Source organism: Scyliorhinus canicula, chromosome 16 (assembly GCF_902713615.1).
Source record: "Scyliorhinus canicula chromosome 16, sScyCan1.1, whole genome shotgun sequence".
NCBI classification, from domain to species: domain Eukaryota; kingdom Metazoa; phylum Chordata; class Chondrichthyes; order Carcharhiniformes; family Scyliorhinidae; genus Scyliorhinus; species Scyliorhinus canicula.
Window position 1 is genome coordinate 144,036,824 of NC_052161.1, and position 21,571 is coordinate 144,058,394.

Below are 21,571 nucleotides of genomic sequence, written 5' to 3' on the forward strand. Positions count from 1 at the left end.
TCTTGCTTTTTTTCAAAGGATGCAGCAAGATCTTAAATTGTCATCTGAAGTCCTGAGCAGAAATGTCACGTTGAATGACAAAGCACAATTAGCCTATTACATGGTAGCTCACCGTGTAGCTAAAGAGAAAATGTCCCTCACTGTAGCAGAGAGATCAATTCTTCCTGCTGCAATACACAATAGACATAGTCCTAGATGAGAGATCAGCTGAAAAACTGAAATGCATCTCACTTAGTGATAACACAGTGACCCACCAAATTTATGATATTGCTGAGAATTTAGAAGCCCAGCTTATTTCTCATTTAAAGTCAACACAGGAGTTCTCAATACAACTGAATGAAAGTACCGACGTTTCGGATTATGCAACCTTGCTAGTTTACATTAGGTATGTTTGGCAACAATCCTCAATGTTTTCTGGATTTGCTGTGCTGCTTGCCATTACCAACCCACACGACTGGCGCAGAGATTTTTGAAGGATTGAATAGTTACATGTTGGAAAGTGGGGACTCAACTGGGTTCATCACAGAGGAATCACAAGTGATGGAGCAGCCAAAGTGACTGGGAAAAACAGCGGAGTCATAATAAGGATTTAAGAAGGCAGCTGGTCAGGACATTGGTTTGGAATCATTGTTTTATTGACCATGAGGCATTGGCATTGAAAGGATCCAATTCCATCCGATCTTGAAGTGGTGTTGAGAGGAATTGTGAAAGTTGTGACTTTCATTAAATGCAGCACACTCAATATCAGGCTTTGTGAGGCTCTGTGTTCTGATACAGTATTGGGGCTGAGCACACACATTTATCGTTACACACACAGCTACTTTGGCTGTCAAGGGAAGTGCTTGTCAGAGTTTACAAACGGATGTATGAAATCCACGCTTTCCTCCTGGATAAATCGTTCCCTCTGGCTGATTTATTTGGTGATGAGAGTTGATACTAATTGTATCTTACCTTGCAGACATCTTTTCAATTCTGAACAAACTGAACTTCACCATCTGAGGATTTTAAAGGTCTCTGCATCACCCACTCAGCCGCTTTTCCTGTGAAAAGTGACCCAGCCTATCAATCCTTTCCTGGTTCCCTGATTTTTATTTCAGGAACTCCATTTGGACACAGCTAAATTCATTGTTACAATCTACTGGAAACAGATTCTGATTTAAAGCCTATTCCATTGGTGTGAGACAGTTGATCCAATTTAAAAGATGAAGACTCACACACCTGAAATATTGACTCTCTCCCCATAAATGCTATCTGACCCATTGGCATTTCCACCATTTTGTGAGGGAAATCAAAGTTCAATCACTCAGCAGCCTTGCTTCGCGTTCTGCTTCTAGCCCTGCCTGGTCACTGCCTTGGTCAGCCCCAAACTAGAGTCACAACAGTCATGGAAGCTCGCCTCTTCTGCAAAAGGTTGTCGAGGTTGGGCATCAACTGAACATTTCAAATTTTCAAAAGCCTTTTTGCTTCGATTTTTGTTGGATAAAGGTGTTGAAGGTTAAGGAACCATAGATTTAAGATGAACAGCCATGATGTAACATAGAATTTACAGTGCAGAAGGAGGCCATTCTGCCCATCGAGTCTACACCAGCCTCTGAAAGAACACCCTATCTGAGCCAACACTTCCACCCTATCCCCGTAACCCAGCAACCTCACCTAACCTTCAGATACTACGGGGCAATTAAGTGTGGCCAATCCACCTAACCTGCACATCTTTGGATTGTGGGAGGAAACCGGAGCACCCGGAGGAAACCCACGCAGACACGGGGAGAATGTGCAGACTCCGCACAGACAGTGACCCAACAGGGAACCGAACCTGGGACCCTGGAACTGTGAAACAGCTGTGCTAACCACTATGCTGCCGTGCTGCCCCCGCTCAATGGACTGGGTACAGGAAGGTGGAATTAGGAAGGGCACCTGGGTGTCCTCGGGCTGGCATGGAGAAGATGGGCCGAATGGCCTCCTTCTGTGCTGTAACTTTTCTATGAGTCTAATGGGCTGAATGGTCTAGTCCTGTAGCATGTTCCATACATTCTGAATGCTTCCCCTTTAACTGGGCTCCATGTATATCCCCATGGAAGCAGACCTGGCCCTTTTGAAGTCTGTTAGGGGCCGTGTTTAATGATCAGACATTAACGGGTAAATAGTGGAATAAAATATCTAAAATCTGTTTGTTTTTTATACGAACCTTATGGAGATTGTGGAATTTTATTGGGCAGCTGCTTTGCAAATACTGTGTATTAATCCAGATTTGGGGAGGAGTTTGAAATTGTATTTTGTAAATTAAGTGGGTCACTTTAAACCTGTGCGGGTTGTTTCCAAGTGGAGGGAACTTTAAGATCTCGCCAGTTATCTGTCAGTGTCCCGCTTCGCAGCTTCATTCTGCTTCACCTGAAGATGAGAAAGATTAACATCCAGTGGGAATATTGAAAATCCCCAATACTTTCCTGGTGACTGGTTTATCCTAATGTTCTGAAATGTGCTCCAGGGGGGTGGAGGGGTGGGGGGGGGGGGGGGGGGGGTCTCTGAAATCAGCGCCCAATGTAAATTCATGTCGGGATCAATCTGATTGGAGCAGTGAGATTTTTAAATGTCAGTCCACCTTGCTCTGATCGACACCAACATGTTCACTGATGCCAAATGAAGCGATTTATAAATACAGCCTCATGTGAAAGATGTAAGCGTAGATAATCAGGATTTGTGTTATTAATGTTCCCACGTGTTCGCAATCCTACTCCAAATAATTACAGTTCCTGTGGCACACCCGACAGACAATTCAATCAAATTGATTGTGTGGGTGACGACACAAATGCCCCAATTGGATTCCCCCCCCCCCCCCCCCCCCCCGGCCAGTGATGGTGAAGCCCCATGCAGTGGATCAGCAGCCACAGGGACTGGGATCGGCTCCTCCAGCACAACCCGAGATCAGATGGAGCATCCGGCTATAGACAGAGTAAACTCTCCCAACCACAAGGAGATTCCACAGAGATAGGTGAGAGAAATTAAATCATTTGCTCAGACCAGACAGAACATCCAGAACATCATCGGGAAATTGTGGAGATCAATCCTGGAGCAGAGGCAACATTTTACAAATCGTGTCGAGGGGAGTTCCTTCAGGATTGTGCTCATTGTCTTAAATTATTCAGGTGACGATCCCAGGAATAAACAGCTGAAGTTGATATTAGGAGCTCAATATTCACAAAGTGCTGGAAATACTCGGCGGGTCTGACAGTGTCTGTGGGGGGAGATGTTCGAACTCAGTGACCTTTCATTCGCTTCTGGGTGAATGAGAGCTGCTGTCAACCTGTGTGTGTGTTCAGGAAGCAAATGAGAAACGGAATCAGTGTATTTCCCTGGATGGGAAAAGGTAAAGTATTCCGTCAATTAAACATTCCCAAAGAATGAGATTCTGCAAATGAAGCATTAAACTGTTTTCCAATCAACAATCCGATCACAGATTCCAGAGATAATCCAATAAATCATTTTATTCATAAATCTTATTTGTCCACATACCAGATTTTGGAGTTAAAACACTCCTTAAAATTCTGAAGAGATCTGTAATTTTCACATCTACATTTGCACCGGCTCAGAATTAAAACCGAGAGAGCTTTCTGATCTGTTAATTTAGTTTTGATGTGCAAAGGCATGCAAAATTTAAAAAAATATTCCATATGCAGCAAATACTTAGATATGGATGGAGGGGAACTGACCCAGAGCGATTTCTGAGTGAAATGGCATGGAAGTAACCAGGGAAAGATTGTTAATCTGTGTCTGTTTGTGTGTGTGCGTAGCTGTGTGTGTCTGTGTGTGTGGGAGACAGGGCGAGAGTGAGAAACAGAGAGAGAGAAAGACAGAGAGAGAGCCACACACAGAGACAGAGACCGAGAGACAGTAAGAGAGACAGAGAGAGGCAGAGATAGAGAGAGCGTGAGACAGAGAGAGAGAGAGAGAGGCGGAGATAGAGAGTGTGAGAGACAGACAGAGAGAGAGGTAGAAATAGAGAGTGTGAGAGAGAGAGAGACAGAGAGAGGCAGAGATAGAGAGAGTGTGTGTGTGAGAGAGGGAGTGTGAGAGAGACAGAGAGAGAGTTGAATATTAACAGAAATCATAATGGTGGCAGTCCTCCCGGGACAGGGATTTCGCTACAATAACTTACACTCGGAGCACAAATACGTGGTTCTTAGTGTCCTGGCAGATACTTAATAAACCCTGAAACAGAGCTCTCTATCCTGTTTATTTTTACATGTGGCTTCTATATAAACATGGTGATTGTCACATTTGTGTAATATTTGTGATGTGCTGACTCCACCGCAATGTAGGAATGTCTTTACTCGCAATAAATATCCTAAATGAATATTCGCTGATGATTAGCTGACCCTTCCTTTGTAATAAATACTGTGTAGAACAGAAGGTGCTGGGATAAAACGCCACCAACATTTCCCGACCCTGCACAGGCTGTGGTTTTTCAGTGACATACTCCGGGGACACTCTGGGCAGAGGAAGGGCGGTTTCAGTTTAATGTTGTGGAGGGTCTGTTCCGCAACAGCTTCCTGATCAGAGATTCGCTTTGTACACGGTCACAACGCGGCTATTTACTCCAACCTGTAACAGCATCAACTCTGATTGACACACACAAACAAATACACACACACACATACACACACACACACATACATACACACACACTAATACACACACACACATACACACACACTCACATATACACACACACACAAATACACACACACTCACATATACACACACACACAAATACACACACACACACAAACACACACACAAATACACACTCATACACACACAAATTCACACACACACACAAATACACACTCATACACACACACAAATACACATTCATACACACACACACAAATACACACACAGAAATACACACTCACACTCACAACACACATCCACACACGCACATACTCACACACTCACATCAACAGACACACACACACTCATACACACACACACATACACACACATCAACAAACACACTCACATCAACACACATTCACACACACACACATGAACGCACACGCAGACAGACACACACACGGACACACACACATTTCAACACACACACAGGCACACTCACACACTCATACAGACACACACACATATATTTATATATACAATATACTCCTGAGTGATTATCACTTTCAATAGAAGCTCTCAGTTTGTGGAACTACTAAATGTCTCTCTGACTGGGTCCGGTGTTAGCTCCGTTTGTACAGAATGTTGCCAGCTTTGTCCAGTTGGAATGTTTGATGTTGATAAATCGGTTGTTGCGAAGGGATGTCCCAGATTTCGGGGAAAGCGAGCAGGATGATTGATTCCGAGATTGCAGAGGCAGCATTTGGAAATGGGATGGGTGGCGATGCTGGTTGAGTGTTAAACTCTGGGACATGTTGAGTGGGCGCAGGCTGGAGATTAGACAGACTGTGTGTTGAGGGGAGAGCATACAGCGGATTGACAGTCAGGGTGGGCGGTGCAGTGTGGATTTAGGGACACACACACACACATTGTTCCAGCAGCTCACCCTCAGTGCTCTCTCCTGGTAACAGTCTGCACATGTTAGCCTTGTGCCTCAGGGATGTTAGCTTCTTCCCAATGCTGCAGGAGCTGATCTGCTGGGAGATTTGGCAGATGTCAGGCTCGGAGCGGTTGCTGTTAAACATTTGGCCGCAGCCCCTCTCCTCTTCCTCCTCCTCCCCCAGCACATCCTCAGCGATGGAGCTGAGGGGGGGCGCGCTCCTGCCCCTCTCCGCCGGGGGTCGGTAGGGACACTGGCTGTTCAGGACCCTCCGCATGGGGGTGAGGGGTACAATGCACGGACCCAGTCGCTGCTGCTGCCGGTGGCGGGCGTCGTCCTGCCTCTTGAGTCTCTTGAAGTGATTGAAGGCCGAGGTGGCAGTCTCCTCCAGCAGCAATGCCATGGCCCTGGCTCTGCCTACCTTGGGTACCAGCACCGCGTGGCACCGCAGTACCACCGCCTTGTTCCTCACCTGGTGCCGGTAAACCCAGGTCAGTACTTTGGGATGGTGACTGTCCGCCCCGCAGTAAGTGATCCTGTGCAAGAGGTACAGGTGCCCAGTTTGTCTGCATTTGTGTTCCGCCTGGTTCATCCGGATGCCATGGGGACCAATGGTCAGTTTCATCTTAGTGCCCGCTGTGCCCTGTTCACACTTTGCCCAAATCCTGCCCACAGCCTCGTCCGTGCAGCCGTCCCCTTTGGCAGCGAAGGTGACGGCGTTGCCCAGGTACCAGACAGTATAACTGGGATCCTCCCTGGTCAGCTCCAGCTTCTGCCGTTTGCTCCTGAACATATTGCCCAGTCTGTCGAGCGAGCATTCGGCCCACAGCTCCGGGCAAGCCCGCAGCAGCGAGGACAGCAGCGAGGAATAGCTCAGACCCCCAGACAAACTCTTTGCTTTCCAATTCCTCTCCTCTTCCACCAAAACAAACTTACTCCTTCTCCAGGGTAACATGGTGCTGGGATCGGGAGGGTCTGGGATCGGGAGGGTCTGGGATCGGGGGGTCTGGGATCGGGAGGGTCTGGGATGTGGAGCTGCTTTGCCGGAGACTGGGATGTGGAGGGTCTGGGATGTGGAGCTGCTTTGCCGGAGACTGGGATGTGGAGGGTCTGGGATGTGGAAGCTGCTTACCCAGAGACTGGGATGTGGAAGCTGCTTTGCCGGAGACTGGGATGTGGAGGGTCTGGGATGTGGAAGCTGCTTACCCAGAGACTGGGATGTGGAAGCTGCTTTGCCGGAGACTGGGATGTGGAGGGTCTGGGAGGTGGAAGCTGCTTTGCCGGAGACTGGGATGTGGAAGTTGCTTTGCCGGAGACTGGGATGTGGAGGGTCTGGGAGGTGGAAGCTGCTTTGCCGGAGACTGGGATGTGGAGGGTCTGGGATGTGGAGCTGCTTACCCAGAGACTGGGATGTGGAGGGTCTGGGATGTGGAGCTGCTTTGCCGAGCTGATGGCGAGCTGCACAGAGCCTGTGACAGAATGAGGCAGAATCCCGCCTCCCGGATTGCAGCCACTCACTGGGCAATGACGCCAATGCCAGTTTCCTGTGCCAGTGTGGGGATGGCAGAGCTGCGGGTCTCTGCTCCTCACCCTCACTCCCGTTCATCACAGGCAGACCGCACAGGGGCTGCGAAAAGTTGGACCACTTCTTTTCAAAAGAACTTTTACCGACAATGTAATAATGAAAGGCAGCTTTTCATAGCTGTTTCATAGAATTTACAGTACAAACTCGTAGAAAGGCCAAAATCTATTTAAATCAACTCTATTTCACAATTGTGATTTGAGGTGATAATCTCGATGTTCATGTTTCATGAAGTGGGTGGTGGAGGGGGGCGGGGGGGGGGGGGGGGGGGGTGTCTGACTAGAGTTAATTAAAAACTAGAAATTCCACTGTTGATGCTCAATATATTCCTTCCAGGTGGGATCAGTTTAATGTGAGGTTGCAAATCGGGACCAGGTTTCTAATCAGATTCTTTGCTGCCTGGATTGGGTCATTCCTGGTCAAGGTTAACATGATGAATGAATGAATATCGCTTATTGTCACAAGTGGGCTTCAGTGAAGTTACTGTGAAACGCCCCTAGTCGCCACATTCCGGCGCCTGTTCGGGGAGGCTGGTACGGGAATCAGAGGTTTCAACCTTGAGCTCTTTCCAAATGAGATATTGTAAACAAGACTTTACCAGAATAAAATATTGCCGGTAATATTGTACACCTGCTAATCGTTTGTATTTATTTATTTCCACCTCAGAATGTATCCCAGCACCTGCTCACTTGCTGCCAAAGCCTCGCCCACACCTCTGTTATCTCTGACCTTGACTGTTGTCATTGAGGCTTAGTCCATCTACATACATTTGAGCTCATGTTCCTTCCCCCTGACCCAATACTGCTGACCCTGCGCTTGCTCCCTTCAGCTGCCAGTCAAGGAACAACTTGATTTCATATTTTCATTATTGCTTTCAGGTTCCGCTGTGGCCTCCTGTCTCCCTGTCTCTGTATCTGCCCCACAGCACTCCAAAACAGTGATGGGCAACCAGCCACCCAGGCACCACATGCAGCCCACCTGGGTTCTGAATGTGGCCACCAGACATTTTGTTGACCGTTTCCCACACCCTGAAGTGCCACATTCGGCTTGTTTCCATCATGTAGTTGTTTTCCTATCGGTTTGACTGAAGCAATTTGCATATAAAGCGAGAGCGAGTGAAGTGAGGTGCGAGCTGATTGCTCACTGCACTGAGAGCTGTGCACTCCCTCTGTGTCCAATCAAGCATAAATATTTATTTTGTTTCCCCACTTGATGTTGACAACAGTTTTATTAACGGAAGAATGATTAAGCATTTTCTCTGACACATTATGAAATGTCCAACGTGTATTAAATATATTCAATCTAATTCAAGGGTCATAGTTAGTGAACAATCTTGCGGCGGCCTGAGATGACGGAGGGACAGTCATGTGGCCCACTCACTAGCCCGTTTCCCATCACTCTTCCAAGATCTCTGAGCATCTCTAATTCTAGCCTCCTGAACATTCCTGATTTGAACATTGTATAATAATAATAATCTATATTATTGTCACAAATTACACTGTCACATTGTCACATTAACACTGCAATGAAGTTACTGTGAAAAGCCCCTAGTCGCCACATTCCGGCACCTGTTCGGGTACACAGAGGGAGAATTCAGAATGTCCAATTATCTAATAGGACGTCTTTTGGGACTTTGTGGGAGGAAACCGGAGCACACGGAGGAAACCCACACAGACGTGGGGAGAATGTGCAGACTCCGCACAGTCACCCCAAGCTGGGAATCAAATCTGGGACCCTGAAGCTCTGAAGCATCAGTGCTAACCACTGTGCTACCGTGCTACCCTCATTGGCAACTGTACCTTCTGGAAATTTCTCCCTTAACCTCCCTCTTTCTCCATCCTTCTCTTCCCTTATGTTATTGTTTAAAATTGATCTCTTTGACCAAGTTTTTAGTTACCTGCCCTAATATATCCTCATGTGGCTCAGTGTTAAATGTTGCTTTTTAACTCCCCTGTGGAGCATCGAGCAACATGTACATATATTCGGGCTGGTTGTGTGTTGGAGTCTTTTATTTAGTCTACAAAATGGTTGTTCAAAAATATTTTGGAAATTAAGGGAGAAGAAACTGATCATTTTTGGTTTAACAGCTTTTAGAAGTAACATTGATGTTGAAAGTGTAATTGCAAACCATTGTTGTCAATGTGAAATTGACATGTCCCTATTCCTATATTCCATGTTCCAATTCTCCAGAAGCTTCCTCTTCCACTGAATGGATAGGTTCAGAAGCAAACCTCTCTTGCCAGCTTAGGTTAACTTTGTCATATGTGTGTTGGTTACTTCATTGGGCAATGACTTCTCTCCCTGTCACTACTTCCAACAGAATCTTCTGTGTGCCCGAATCTTCAACTTTTAGATCAGGTAGGGAAGCTTGATAACTGTACAAGATAGACACTGTATTGACTCACTTGGACTTGCAGAAGTAATACGGTTCGAATCTGGTAAAGAAGAATGACATAATAATCTTTATTATTGTCACAAGCAGGCTTACATTAACACTGCAATTAAGTTACCATGAAAAACCCCTAGTCGCCACATTCCGGCGCCTGTTTGGGTATGCTGAGGGTGAATTCAGAATGTCCAATTCACCTAACAGCACATCTTTAAAAAAAATATATAAACTTAGAGCACCCAATTCTTTTTTTCCAATTAAGGGGCAATGTACAAAGAACAAAGAACAAAGAAAAGTACAGCACAGGAACAGGCCCTTCGGCCCTCCAAGCCCGTGCCGACGATGCTGCCCGACTAAACTACAATCTTCCACACTTCCTGGGTCCGTATCCCTCTATTCCCATCCCATTCATGTATTTGTCAAGATGCCCTTTAAATGTAACTATCGTCCCTGCTTCCACCACCTCCTCCGGCAGCGAGTTCCAGGCACCCACTACCCTCTGTGTAAAAGCTTACCTCGTACATCTCCTCTAAACCTTGCCCCTCGCACCTTAAACCTATGCACCCTAGTAATTGACCCCTCTACCCTGGGAAAAAGCCTCTGACGATCCACTCTGTCTATGCCCCTCATAATTTTGTAGACCTCTATCAGGTCGCCCCTCAACCTCCGTTGTTCCAGTGAGAACAAACCGAGTTTATTCAACCGCTCCTCATAGCTAATGCCCTCCATACCAGGCAATATCCTGGTAAATCTCTTCTGCACCCTCTCTAAAGCCTCCACGTCCTTCTGGTAGTGTGGCGACCAGAATTGAACACTATACTCCAAGTGTGGCCTAACTAAGGTTCTATACAGCTGCAACATGATTGTCAATTCTTATACTCAATGCCCCGGCCAATGAAGGCAAGCATGCCGTATGCCTTCTTGACTACCTTCTCCACATGTGTTGCCCCTTTCAGTGACCTGTGGGCCTGTACACCTAGATCTCTCTGACTGTCAATACTCTTGAGGGTTCTACCATTCACTGTATATTCCCTACCTGCATTAGACCTTCCAAAATGCATTAACTCACATTTGTCCGGATTAAACTCCATCTGCCATCTCTCCGCCCAAGTCTCCAAATGATCTAAATCCTGCTGTATCCTCTGACAGTCCTCATCGCTATCCGCAATTTCACCAACCTTTGTGTCGTCTGCAAACTTACTAATCAGGCCAGTTACATTTTCCTCCAAATAATTTATATATACTACGAACAGCAAAGGTCCCAGTACTGATCCCTGTGGAACACCAGTAGTCACAGCCCTCCAAATAGAAAAGCACCCTTCCATTGCTACTCTCTGCCTTCTATGACCTAGCCAGTTCTGTATCCACCTTGCCAGCTCACCCCCGATCCCGTGTGACTTCACCTTTTGTACCAGTCTACCATGAGGGACCTTGTCAAAGGCCTTACTGAAGTCCATATAGACAACATCCACTGCCCTACCTGCATCAATCATCTTTGTGACCTCTTCGAAAAACTCTATCAAGTTAGCGAGACACGACCTCCCCTTCACAAAACCATACTGCCTCTCACTAATACGTCCATTTACTTCCAAATGGGAGTAGATCCTGTCTCGAAGAATTCTCTCCAGTAATTTCCCTACCACCGACGTAAGGCTCATCGGCCTGTAGTTCTCTGGATTATCCTTGTTACCCTTCTTAAACAAAGGAACAACATTTGCTATTCTCCAGTCCTCCGGGACATCACCTGAAGACAGTGAGGATCCAAAGATTTCTGTCAAGGCCTCAGCAATTTCCTCTCTAGCCTCCTTCAGTATTCTGGGATAGATCCCATCAGGCCCTGGGGACTTATCTACCTTAATATTTTTCAAGACGCCCAACACCTGGTCTTTTTGGATCTCAATGTGACCCAGACTATCTACACATCCTTCTCCAGACTCAATATCCACCAATTCCTTCTCTTTGGTGAATACTGATGCAAAGTATTCATTTAGTACCTCACCCATTTCCTCTGACTCCACACATAGATTCCCTTGCCGATCCTTCAGTGGGCCAACCCTTTTCCTGGCTACCCTCTTGCTTTTTATGTACGTGTAAAAAGCCTTGTGATTTTCCATAATCCTATTTGCCAATGACTTTCCATGACCCCTTCTAGCCCTCCTGACTCCTTGCTTAAGTTCCTTCCTACTTTCCTTATATTCCTCACAGGCTTCATCTGTTCCCAGCCTTTTAGCCCTGACAAATGCCTCCTTTTTCTTTTTGACGAGGCCTACAATATCCCTTGTTATCCAAGGTTCCTGAAATTTGCCATATTTATCCTTCTTCCTCACAGGAACATGCCGTGGTCAGTTGAATTCCTTTCAACTGACACTTGAAAGCATGACCAATTCACCTACCCTGCACATCTTTTGTGTTGTGGGGGCAAAACCCACGCAAACTTGAGGAGAATGTGCAAACTCCACACGGACAGTGACCCAAAGCTGGGATCGAACCTCGGACCTCGGTGCCATGAGGTAGCAATGCTAACCACTGCGCCACCGTGCTGCCCTTAAACAGCACATCTTTTGGGACTTGTGGGAGGAAACCAGAGCACCCGGAGGAAACCTACGCAAGCACGGGGTGAACGTGTAGACTCCGCGCAGACAGTGACCGAAGCCGGGAGTCGAACCTGTGACTCTGGCGATGTGAAGCAACAGTGCTAACCGCTGTGCTACCGTGCGGGTGAGAAACACAGAAAGAGTGTCAGAATCCCAGTAAAATAAAAGATATAAGAGATTAGTTCAAGGTTACTGGCCAATCTCCGGATGAGTGATCATGATTAAAATTGAAGGAAAGCCTTTTGATTTCGTTTTCATGCAGTTTATATCTGAGCAGGAAATAGAGGCATTTTTTGGTGACATCTTGATGTGTTATGATCAAATCAAATCAACTGAAGTGGTAATTGTAATGAGTGAGCAAAGTGCTAAAACTGGTGGAGAATATTGAGATCGCAAGTCAGTCAATATGGCCTCAGGTTGAGAAATGAAAGAGTAGAGAGGATGATATAATTTTTACAAGAAAATGATCTAATGGGGACAAAAACCTTCTTTAAACAACCGGAAAGACTAGGCGATGTGTATAGAAATCAAATAGATGATGTGATGCTGAAACAACATTTTTCAATGTATCCCAGGGGGATATAAACTCAGATCATTGTCTCGTTATGGCAAAAAATTAAGTTGAAACTGAAAATACAAAAAATAAATAGATGTTCAACCATTTCAGTCTTGACATGTTGAAGGATGAGAAAATGGGAGGCATTCACTCTTAAAAGTCAAAAAGAAGTATGATTGTCTCAGGATTGAAGAATCCGAATAAACAGAGGTTTCAGAACCAGAAATTGAAAGCAAATGGAAAGACATGAAAGATAATAGAGAACATGCTGCAAAGGAAATCGTACTGAGACAGAAAAGAGAAAGAGACAAGGTTGGATGAGAAACGAGATCCTGGCAAGGTGAAAGAAAGATGAAAGAAAAGGAACGCACCTAAACACGATGAAATTGAAAAGTAAATAAAGAAACATGTAGACAGGGTAAAGAGAAATGGTGTCAGAGACGTGGGATGAAGTATTGGAGCTGGAAAGAAAGTAACAAAATGAGAGGTAAATATCAGAAAGTGAAATCTTTGTCAGCTTGAAAGGGATAAGAACAGATAATGGGCACAAAGCTGGTGGAATATTGTTTGAAAGGGACGCAGCAGAAAAAGACGGACAGAATATAAAAGTGAATAGTATATTGATCCAAACTGAGGGAGTCCTCAAATAATAGACAAACAACGCTTTACATTACTGAGTCAAGGAAAAGTTCAGTGAAGATGAAATGATGAGAGAACCTCTGAAAGCCCTTGGAGAAACAGAATAAGAAGTGATAACAGAAATTTGTGATTAAATATGTACCAAAGTGAGGCCCCCTTAATGGATGATTCTTCGCAGGCCACGTGCCCAGGCTAGAGCCATTGGAGTGCGAGCTCACAAACCTGGGCCTGGTGGGTGGGACTGGAGGGTGTCATTTGGAGTCAGGGTGTTGCTGGGAGTGGACTTGCATAGTTGGGCTGCTAAAACATACTCCTCGTTTGTTAATAAATCATTTCGTTCATTACTTGCCACCTTGAGTCGTCGTGAGTTGTTACACTGGCGACGAGGACTAACCGGAGGAGAGTGATTACTCCAAGTCCAAAAGAAGAAGGTACAAACTCCGTTAGAGATGCCGCACTTTGGGAAAATGAAACCATTCAACCCCAAAATCGAGATTTGAGGCAGTGCATTGAAAGACTGCATTGCTTGTTCCATGGCAAACAAAATAATGACTGAGGCAAGATAATGGCAATGCTGTTCACAATCTTACAGTCCAGTGAGGAGTTTGACATCATCCGAAGCTCCAGACACAAAAAACTTTGAGTCGGTCAATTTAGTTAAGGATCATTATCAACCCCCCCCCCCCGAATATTCCATTATCTTGCAAATGCCAAAATTCCACTCTGTTATTGGGGAGCCAGGAGAGAGTGTCTCTGGCTTCATGGTCAGACCCCGACAGCTGGCTGAGCAGTGCGAGTTCGGGCTTGCGTTAGGGGACATTTTGAGGGATCGTTTGGTTTGTGGGATCAACAGCCTCAATATCCAAAAGAAACTGCTTGCTGAAACCAATATTTCATGGAAAGAGCAGTGGAGATGGCCAAAGTGACTGAGTGTGCTGAGCTTAGTGAGTTGGAAGGTGTGCAGAATGAGATGAACCACTTCTGGCGGATATTGGCTGCGACTGGGAACAGCCCGAGTCCGGGCACAATGGAGTCTGAGAAGAATGGTTCAGCATCAGGGTCTGAGACGGGCTTTTAGCCTGGGGGGGAAACCACTCCCAAGAGAAATGCAAGAATTTTATCTGCTTCAAATGCTGGAAAAAAGGGCAGCTTCAAGTAAACTGTAGAGTGAAACTACAAACGATAAAAACAATCCCTCTAAATAATCCCTCTAAATAAGATGGTGGAGGAGCTAAAGGAGGGACCTGAGGCTTATACACTCAACCAGGTCCAACTCAACAAGCTACCTCCCTTTGAAATTGTCTTAACGGTCAATGGCCGCTTGCTAAATATGGAGGTCAACACTGGTACTGCAGCCACCGTCATAGGTGAAAGAGCATTCCTACATCTCCAGAAAGGAGATGTACAGCACAGAACAGGCCCTTCGGCCCTCGATGTTGTGCCGAGCAATGGTCACCCTACTTAAACCCACGTAACCCGTATACCTGTAACCCAACAATCCCCCCATTAATCTTACACTACGGGCAATTTATCATGGCCAATCCACCTAACCCGCACATCTTTGGACTGTGGGAGGAAACCAGAGCACCCGGAGGAAACCCACGCACACACGGGGAGGACGTGCAGACTCCACACAGACAGTGACCCAGCCAGGAATCGAACCTGGGACCCTGGAGCTGTGAAGCATTGATGTTAACCACCATGCTACCGTGAGGCCCCGTGAGGCCCCAAAGTACCGTGAGACACAAGAATAAAATTGAGGACAAACTCTGTACCTGTATCTCATAGGAACCAGTCAGCTCCGCTACTCATCAGGGTGACTGAGGGACAGTTTCATGGGCTCGGACTGGCTAAAACAAATAAAACTGAACTGGCTGGACATAGTTAGTGTCCAAGGTGGGAAATTCCAACAACCTCTCCGTAAATATCAGGAGGTATTCCAGAGACAAGTGGGTCCTGAAACCAGACCTCACTGTGAGCATCTGCGGTGTGACAAACTAACAGTAAACTGAAATAATGCCAGTCATTAAGGAGAGAGACCCTGCATGCAACATCAGCAGGGGCCTCAAATATACTCAGCTAGTCCTAAGTCATGCCTTTCAACAGCTGGAGGCAGAGAAAGATTCCAGAATGTTAGTTACAATTAATACCCACAAGGGTTTATCAGTGCGCTCGATTGTCATTTGGTGTTTCGTTAGCCTGTGCTATTTTACAGCGAATTATGGAGGATCTGTAACAAGGAATCCCCAAAGTGCTGGTAAACTTCGATGATGTGTTAGTAACAGGTGCGTCTCTGGAAGAACATGGGGCAAACATGGAGGAGGTCCTCAGGAGGTTTGAAGAGCCAGGCATATATTTAAAACAGAAGAAAAGTGCTTTTGCAGCTGATGAAGCTCTGTACCTCGGGGTCAGAGTGGATGAAGCTCTGTCCCCCGGGTTAACAGTGAAGCTCTGTCCCTCGGGGTCAGAGTGGATGAAGCTCTGTACCTCGGGGTCACAGTGAATCTCTGTCCCTCGGGGTCACAGTGAATCTCTGTCCCTCGGGGTCACAGTGAATCTCTGTACGTCGGGGTCACAGTGAAGCTCTGTACCTCGGGGTCAGAGTGTAGCTCTGTACCTCAGGGTCACAGTGAAGCTCTGTACCTCGGGGTCACAGTGAATCTCTGTACCTCGGGGTCACAGTGTAGCTCTGTCCCTCGGGGTCACAGTGTAGCACTGTCCCTCGGGGTCACAGTGAATCTCTGTACCTCGGGGTCACAGTGAATCTCTGTCCCTCGGGGTCACAGTGAATCTCTGTACCTCGGGGTCACAGTGAATCTCTGTCCCTCGGGGTCACAGTGAATCTCTGTACCTCGGGGTCACAGTGAATCTCTGTACCTCGGGGTCACAGTGTAGCTCTGTCCCTCGGGGTCACAGTGTAGCACTGTCCCTCGGGGTCACAGTGAATCTCTGTACCTCGGGGTCACAGTGTAGCTCTGCCCCTCGGGGTCACAGTGAATCTCTGTACCTCGGGGTCACAGTGAATCTCTGTCCCTCGGGGTCAGAGTGGATGAAGCTCTGTCCCTCGGGGTCACAGTGAATCTCTGTCCCTCGGGGTCACAGTGAATCTCTGTCCCTCAGGGTCACAGTGAATCTCTGTCCCTCGGGGTCACAGTGAAGCTCTGTCCCCAGGGGTCACAGTGAAGCTCTGTTCCTCGGGGTCACAGTGAGGCTCTGTCCCTCGGGGTCACAGTGAATCTCTGTCCCTCGGGGTCACAGTGAATCTCTGTACCTCGGGGTCACAGTGAATCTCTGTACCTCGGGGTCACAGTGTAGCTCTGTCCCTCGGGGTCACAGTGTAGCTCTGTCCCTCGGGGTCACAGTGAATCTCTGTACCTCGGGGTCACAGTGAATCTCTGTCCCTCGGGGTCAGAGTGGATGAAGCTCTGTCCCTCGGGGTCACAGTGAATCTCTGTACCTCGGGGTCACAGTGTAGCTCTGTCCCTCGGGGTCACAGTGAATCTCTGTACCTCGGGGTCACAGTGTAGCTCTGTCCCTCGGGGTCACAGTGTAGCACTGTCCCTCGGGGTCACAGTGAATCTCTGTCCCTCGGGGTCACAGTGAATCTCTGTCCCTCGGGGTCACAGTGAATCTCTGTACCTCGGGGTCACAGTGAATCTCTGTACCTCGGGGTCACAGTGAATCTCTGTCCCTCGGGGTCACAGTGAATCTCTGTCCCTCGGGGTCACAGTGAATCTCTGTACGTCGGGGTCACAGTGAAGCTCTGTACCTCGGGGTCAGAGTGTAGCTCTGTACCTCAGGGTCACAGTGAAGCTCTGTACCTCGGGGTCACAGTGAATCTCTGTACCTCGGGGTCACAGTGTAGCTCTGTCCCTCGGGGTCACAGTGTAGCACTGTCCCTCGGGGTCACAGTGAATCTCTGTACCTCGGGGTCACAGTGAATCTCTGTCCCTCGGGGTCACAGTGAATCTCTGTACCTCGGGGTCACAGTGAATCTCTGTCCCTCGGGGTCACAGTGAATCTCTGTACCTCGGGGTCACAGTGAATCTCTGTACCTCGGGGTCACAGTGTAGCTCTGTCCCTCGGGGTCACAGTGTAGCACTGTCCCTCGGGGTCACAGTGAATCTCTGTACCTCGGGGTCACAGTGTAGCTCTGCCCCTCGGGGTCACAGTGAATCTCTGTACCTCGGGGTCACAGTGAATCTCTGTCCCTCGGGGTCAGAGTGGATGAAGCTCTGTCCCTCGGGGTCACAGTGAATCTCTGTCCCTCGGGGTCACAGTGAATCTCTGTCCCTCAGGGTCACAGTGAATCTCTGTCCCTCGGGGTCACAGTGAAGCTCTGTCCCCAGGGGTCACAGTGAAGCTCTGTTCCTCGGGGTCACAGTGAGGCTCTGTCCCTCGGGGTCACAGTGAATCTCTGTCCCTCGGGGTCACAGTGAATCTCTGTACCTCGGGGTCACAGTGAATCTCTGTACCTCGGGGTCACAGTGTAGCTCTGTCCCTCGGGGTCACAGTGTAGCTCTGTCCCTCGGGGTCACAGTGAATCTCTGTACCTCGGGGTCACAGTGAATCTCTGTCCCTCGGGGTCAGAGTGGATGAAGCTCTGTCCCTCGGGGTCACAGTGAATCTCTGTACCTCGGGGTCACAGTGTAGCTCTGTCCCTCGGGGTCACAGTGAATCTCTGTACCTCGGGGTCACAGTGTAGCTCTGTCCCTCGGGGTCACAGTGTAGCACTGTCCCTCGGGGTCACAGTGAATCTCTGTCCCTCGGGGTCACAGTGAATCTCTGTCCCTCGGGGTCACAGTGAATCTCTGTACCTCGGGGTCACAGTGAATCTCTGTACCTCGGGGTCACAGTGTAGCTCTGTCCCTCGGGGTCACAGTGTAGCTCTGTCCCTCGGGGTCACAGTGAATCTCTGTACCTCGGGGTCACAGTGAATCTCTGTCCCTCGGGGTCAGAGTGGATGAAGCTCTGTCCCTCGGGGTCACAGTGAATCTCTGTACCTCGGGGTCACAGTGTAGCTCTGTCCCTCGGGGTCACAGTGAATCTCTGTACCTCGGGGTCACAGTGAATCTCTGTCCCTCGGGGTCAGAGTGGATGAAGCTCTGTCCCTCGGGGTCACAGTGAATCTCTGTCCCTCGGGGTCACAGTGAATCTCTGTCCCTCAGGGTCACAGTGAATCTCTGTCCCTCAGGGTCACAGTGAATCTCTGTCCCTCGGGGTCACAGTGTAGCTCTGTCCCTCGGGGTCACAGTGAAGCTCTGTCCCTCGGGGTCACAGTGTAGCTCTGTCCCTCGGGGTCACAGTGAAGCTCTGTCCCTCGGGGTTACAGTGTAGCTCTGTCCCTCAGGGTCACAGTGTAGCTCTGTACCTCGGGGTCACAGTGAAGCTCTGTACCTCGGGGTCACAGTGAATCTCTGTCCCTCGGGGTCACAGTGAATCTCTGTCCCTCGGGGTCACAGTGTAGCTCTGTACCTCAGGGTCACAGTGAAGCTCTGTACCTCGGGGTCACCGTGAATCTCTGTACCCCGGGGTCACAGTGTAGCTCTGTACCTCGGGGTCACAGTGAATCTCTGTCCCTCGGGGTCAGAGTGGATGAAGCTCTGTCCCTCGGGGTCACAGTGTAGCTCTGTACCTCGGGGTCACAGTGAGGCTCTGTCCCTCGGGGTCACAGTGAAGCTCTGTCCCTCGGGGTCACAGTGAATCTCTGTCCCTCGGGGTCACAGTGAAGCTCTGTCCCTCGGGGTCACAGTGTAGCTCTGTCCCTCGGGGTCACAGTGAAGCTCTGTCCCTCAGGGTCACAGTGTAGCTCTGTCCCTCGGGGTCACAGTGAATCTCTGTCCCTCGGGGTCACAGTGAAGCTCTGTCCCTCGGGGTCACCGTGAATCTCTGTACCTCGGGGTCACAGTGAGGCTCTGTCCCTCGGGGTCACAGTGTAGCACTGTCCCTCAGGGTCACAGTGAATCTCTGTCCCTCGGGGTCACAGTGAATCTCTGTCCCTCGGGGTCACAGTGTAGCTCTGTACCTCGGGGTCACAGTGAATCTCTGTCCCTCGGGGTCACCGTGAATCTCTGTACCTCGGGGTCACAGTGAATCTCTGTCCCTCGGGGTCACCGTGAAGCTCTGTCCCTCGGGGTCACAGTGTAGCTCTGTCCCTCGGGGTCACAGTGAATCTCTGTCCCTCAGGGTCACAGTGAATCTCTGTACCTCGGGGTCACAGTGAATCTCTGTACCTCGGGGTCACAGTGAGGCTCTGTACCTCGGGGTCACAGTGTAGCTCTGTCCCTCGGGGTCACAGTGAAGCTCTGTACCTCGGGGTCACAGTGTAGCTCTGTACCTCGGGGTCACAGTGAAGCTCTGTCCCCCGGGGTCACAGTGAATCTCTGTCCCTCGGGGTCAGAGTGGATGAAGCTCTGTCCCTCGGGGTCACAGTGTAGCTCTGTCCCTCGGGGTCACAGTGAAGCTCTGTCCCTCGGGGTCACAGTGAGGCTCTGTCCCTCGGGGTCACAGTGAATCTCTGTCCCTCGGGGTCACAGTGTAGCTCTGTACGTCGGGGTCACAGTGAAGCTCTGTCCCTCGGGGTCACAGTGAGGCTCTGTACCTCGGGGTCACAGTGAATCTCTGTCCCTCGGGGTCACAGTGAGGCTCTGTCCCTCGGGGTCACAGTGAATCTCTGTCCCTCGGGGTCACAGTGAATCTCTGTACCTCGGGGTCACAGTGAATCTCTGTACCTCGGGGTCACAGTGTAGCTCTGTCCCTCGGGGTCACAGTGTAGCACTGTCCCTCGGGGTCACAGTGAATCTCTGTCCCTCGGGGTCACAGTGAATCTCTGTCCCTCGGGGTCACAGTGAATCTCTGTACCTCGGGGTCACAGTGAATCTCTGTACCTCGGGGTCACAGTGTAGCTCTGTCCCTCGGGGTCACAGTGTAGCACTGTCCCTCGGGGTCACAGTGAATCTCTGTACCTCGGGGTCACAGTGTAGCTCTGTCCCTCGGGGTCACAGTGAATCTCTGTACCTCGGGGTCACAGTGAATCTCTGTCCCTCGGGGTCAGAGTGGATGAAGCTCTGTCCCTCGGGGTCACAGTGAATCTCTGTCCCTCGGGGTCACAGTGAATCTCTGTCCCTCAGGGTCACAGTGAATCTCTGTCCCTCAGGGTCACAGTGAATCTCTGTCCCTCGGGGTCACAGTGTAGCTCTGTCCCTCGGGGTTACAGTGTAGCTCTGTCCCTCAGGGTCACAGTGAAGCTCTGTCCCTCGGGGTCACAGTGAAGCTCTGTCCCTCGGGGTTACAGTGTAGCTCTGTCCCTCAGGGTCACAGTGTAGCTCTGTACCTCGGGGTCACAGTGAAGCTCTGTACCTCGGGGTCACAGTGAATCTCTGTCCCTCGGGGTCACAGTGAATCTCTGTCCCTCGGGGTCACAGTGTAGCTCTGTACCTCAGGGTCACAGTGAAGCTCTGTCCCTCAGGGTCACAGTGAAGCTCTGTACCTCAGGGTCACAGTGAAGCTCTGTCCCTCAGGGTCACAGTGAAGCTCTGTACCTCAGGGTCACAGTGAAGCTCTGTACCTCGGGGTCACCGTGAATCTCTGTACCCCGGGGTCACAGTGTAGCTCTGTACCTCGGGGTCACCGTGAATCTCTGTACCCCGGGGTCACAGTGTAGCTCTGTACCTCGGGGTCACAGTGAATCTCTGTCCCTCGGGGTCAGAGTGGATGAAGCTCTGTCCCTCGGGGTCACAGTGAAGCTCTGTCCCTCGGGGTCACAGTGAAGCTCTGTCCCTCGGGGTCACAGAGCGTACACGGAAAACACTGGTTCCCGCGCAGCGTACACAGAAAACACAGCAGCAACCCGGGGGTGGGGGACGGGAGGGGGGGGGGGGGGGGGTAAGGATTGGGGGGAGAGAGAACTGTGCACAAGGGTTTGTGGAGGGTGCTATCTCTCTGCTTTGTTTTTTTTTCTTTTCTCTTTTTCTTTGTTTTTGTTTCTTCCTTTTGTTTGAAGTTGCTCTTGAAGCTGGGGGGCATTGTTTATGGGGTGTTACCGCGGTTGTACGTTAATAGAGTTGAGATGTTTATATTTTGTATTTTGTAAAAATTTCAATAAAAATTATTTATACAAAAGAAAACACTGGTTTCCACACAGCGTACACGGAAAACACTGGTTTCCGTGGAGAGTACACGGAAAACACTGGTTTCCGCAAAACACACACAGAGAACACTGGTTTCTGCAGAGCGTACACAGAAACACTGGTTTACG

At 49.0% G+C, this 21,571-nt stretch overlaps 1 protein-coding gene across 1 annotated transcript; it reads right to left on the bottom strand.

The window, feature by feature from the left end:
• Window positions 1-5,036: 5,036 nt before the first annotated feature.
• On the bottom strand, window positions 5,037-7,046 carry fam43b (family with sequence similarity 43 member B). The gene is made up of 2 exons (XM_038821430.1): window positions 6,701-7,046; window positions 5,037-6,655 (listed from the first exon to the last, which is right to left on the bottom strand). Exon 2 carries the CDS (start codon window positions 6,507-6,509, stop codon window positions 5,523-5,525), a length of 987 nt encoding a protein of 328 aa, XP_038677358.1. The 5' UTR covers window positions 6,510-6,655; window positions 6,701-7,046; the 3' UTR covers window positions 5,037-5,522.
• Window positions 7,047-21,571: the final 14,525 nt, after the last annotated feature.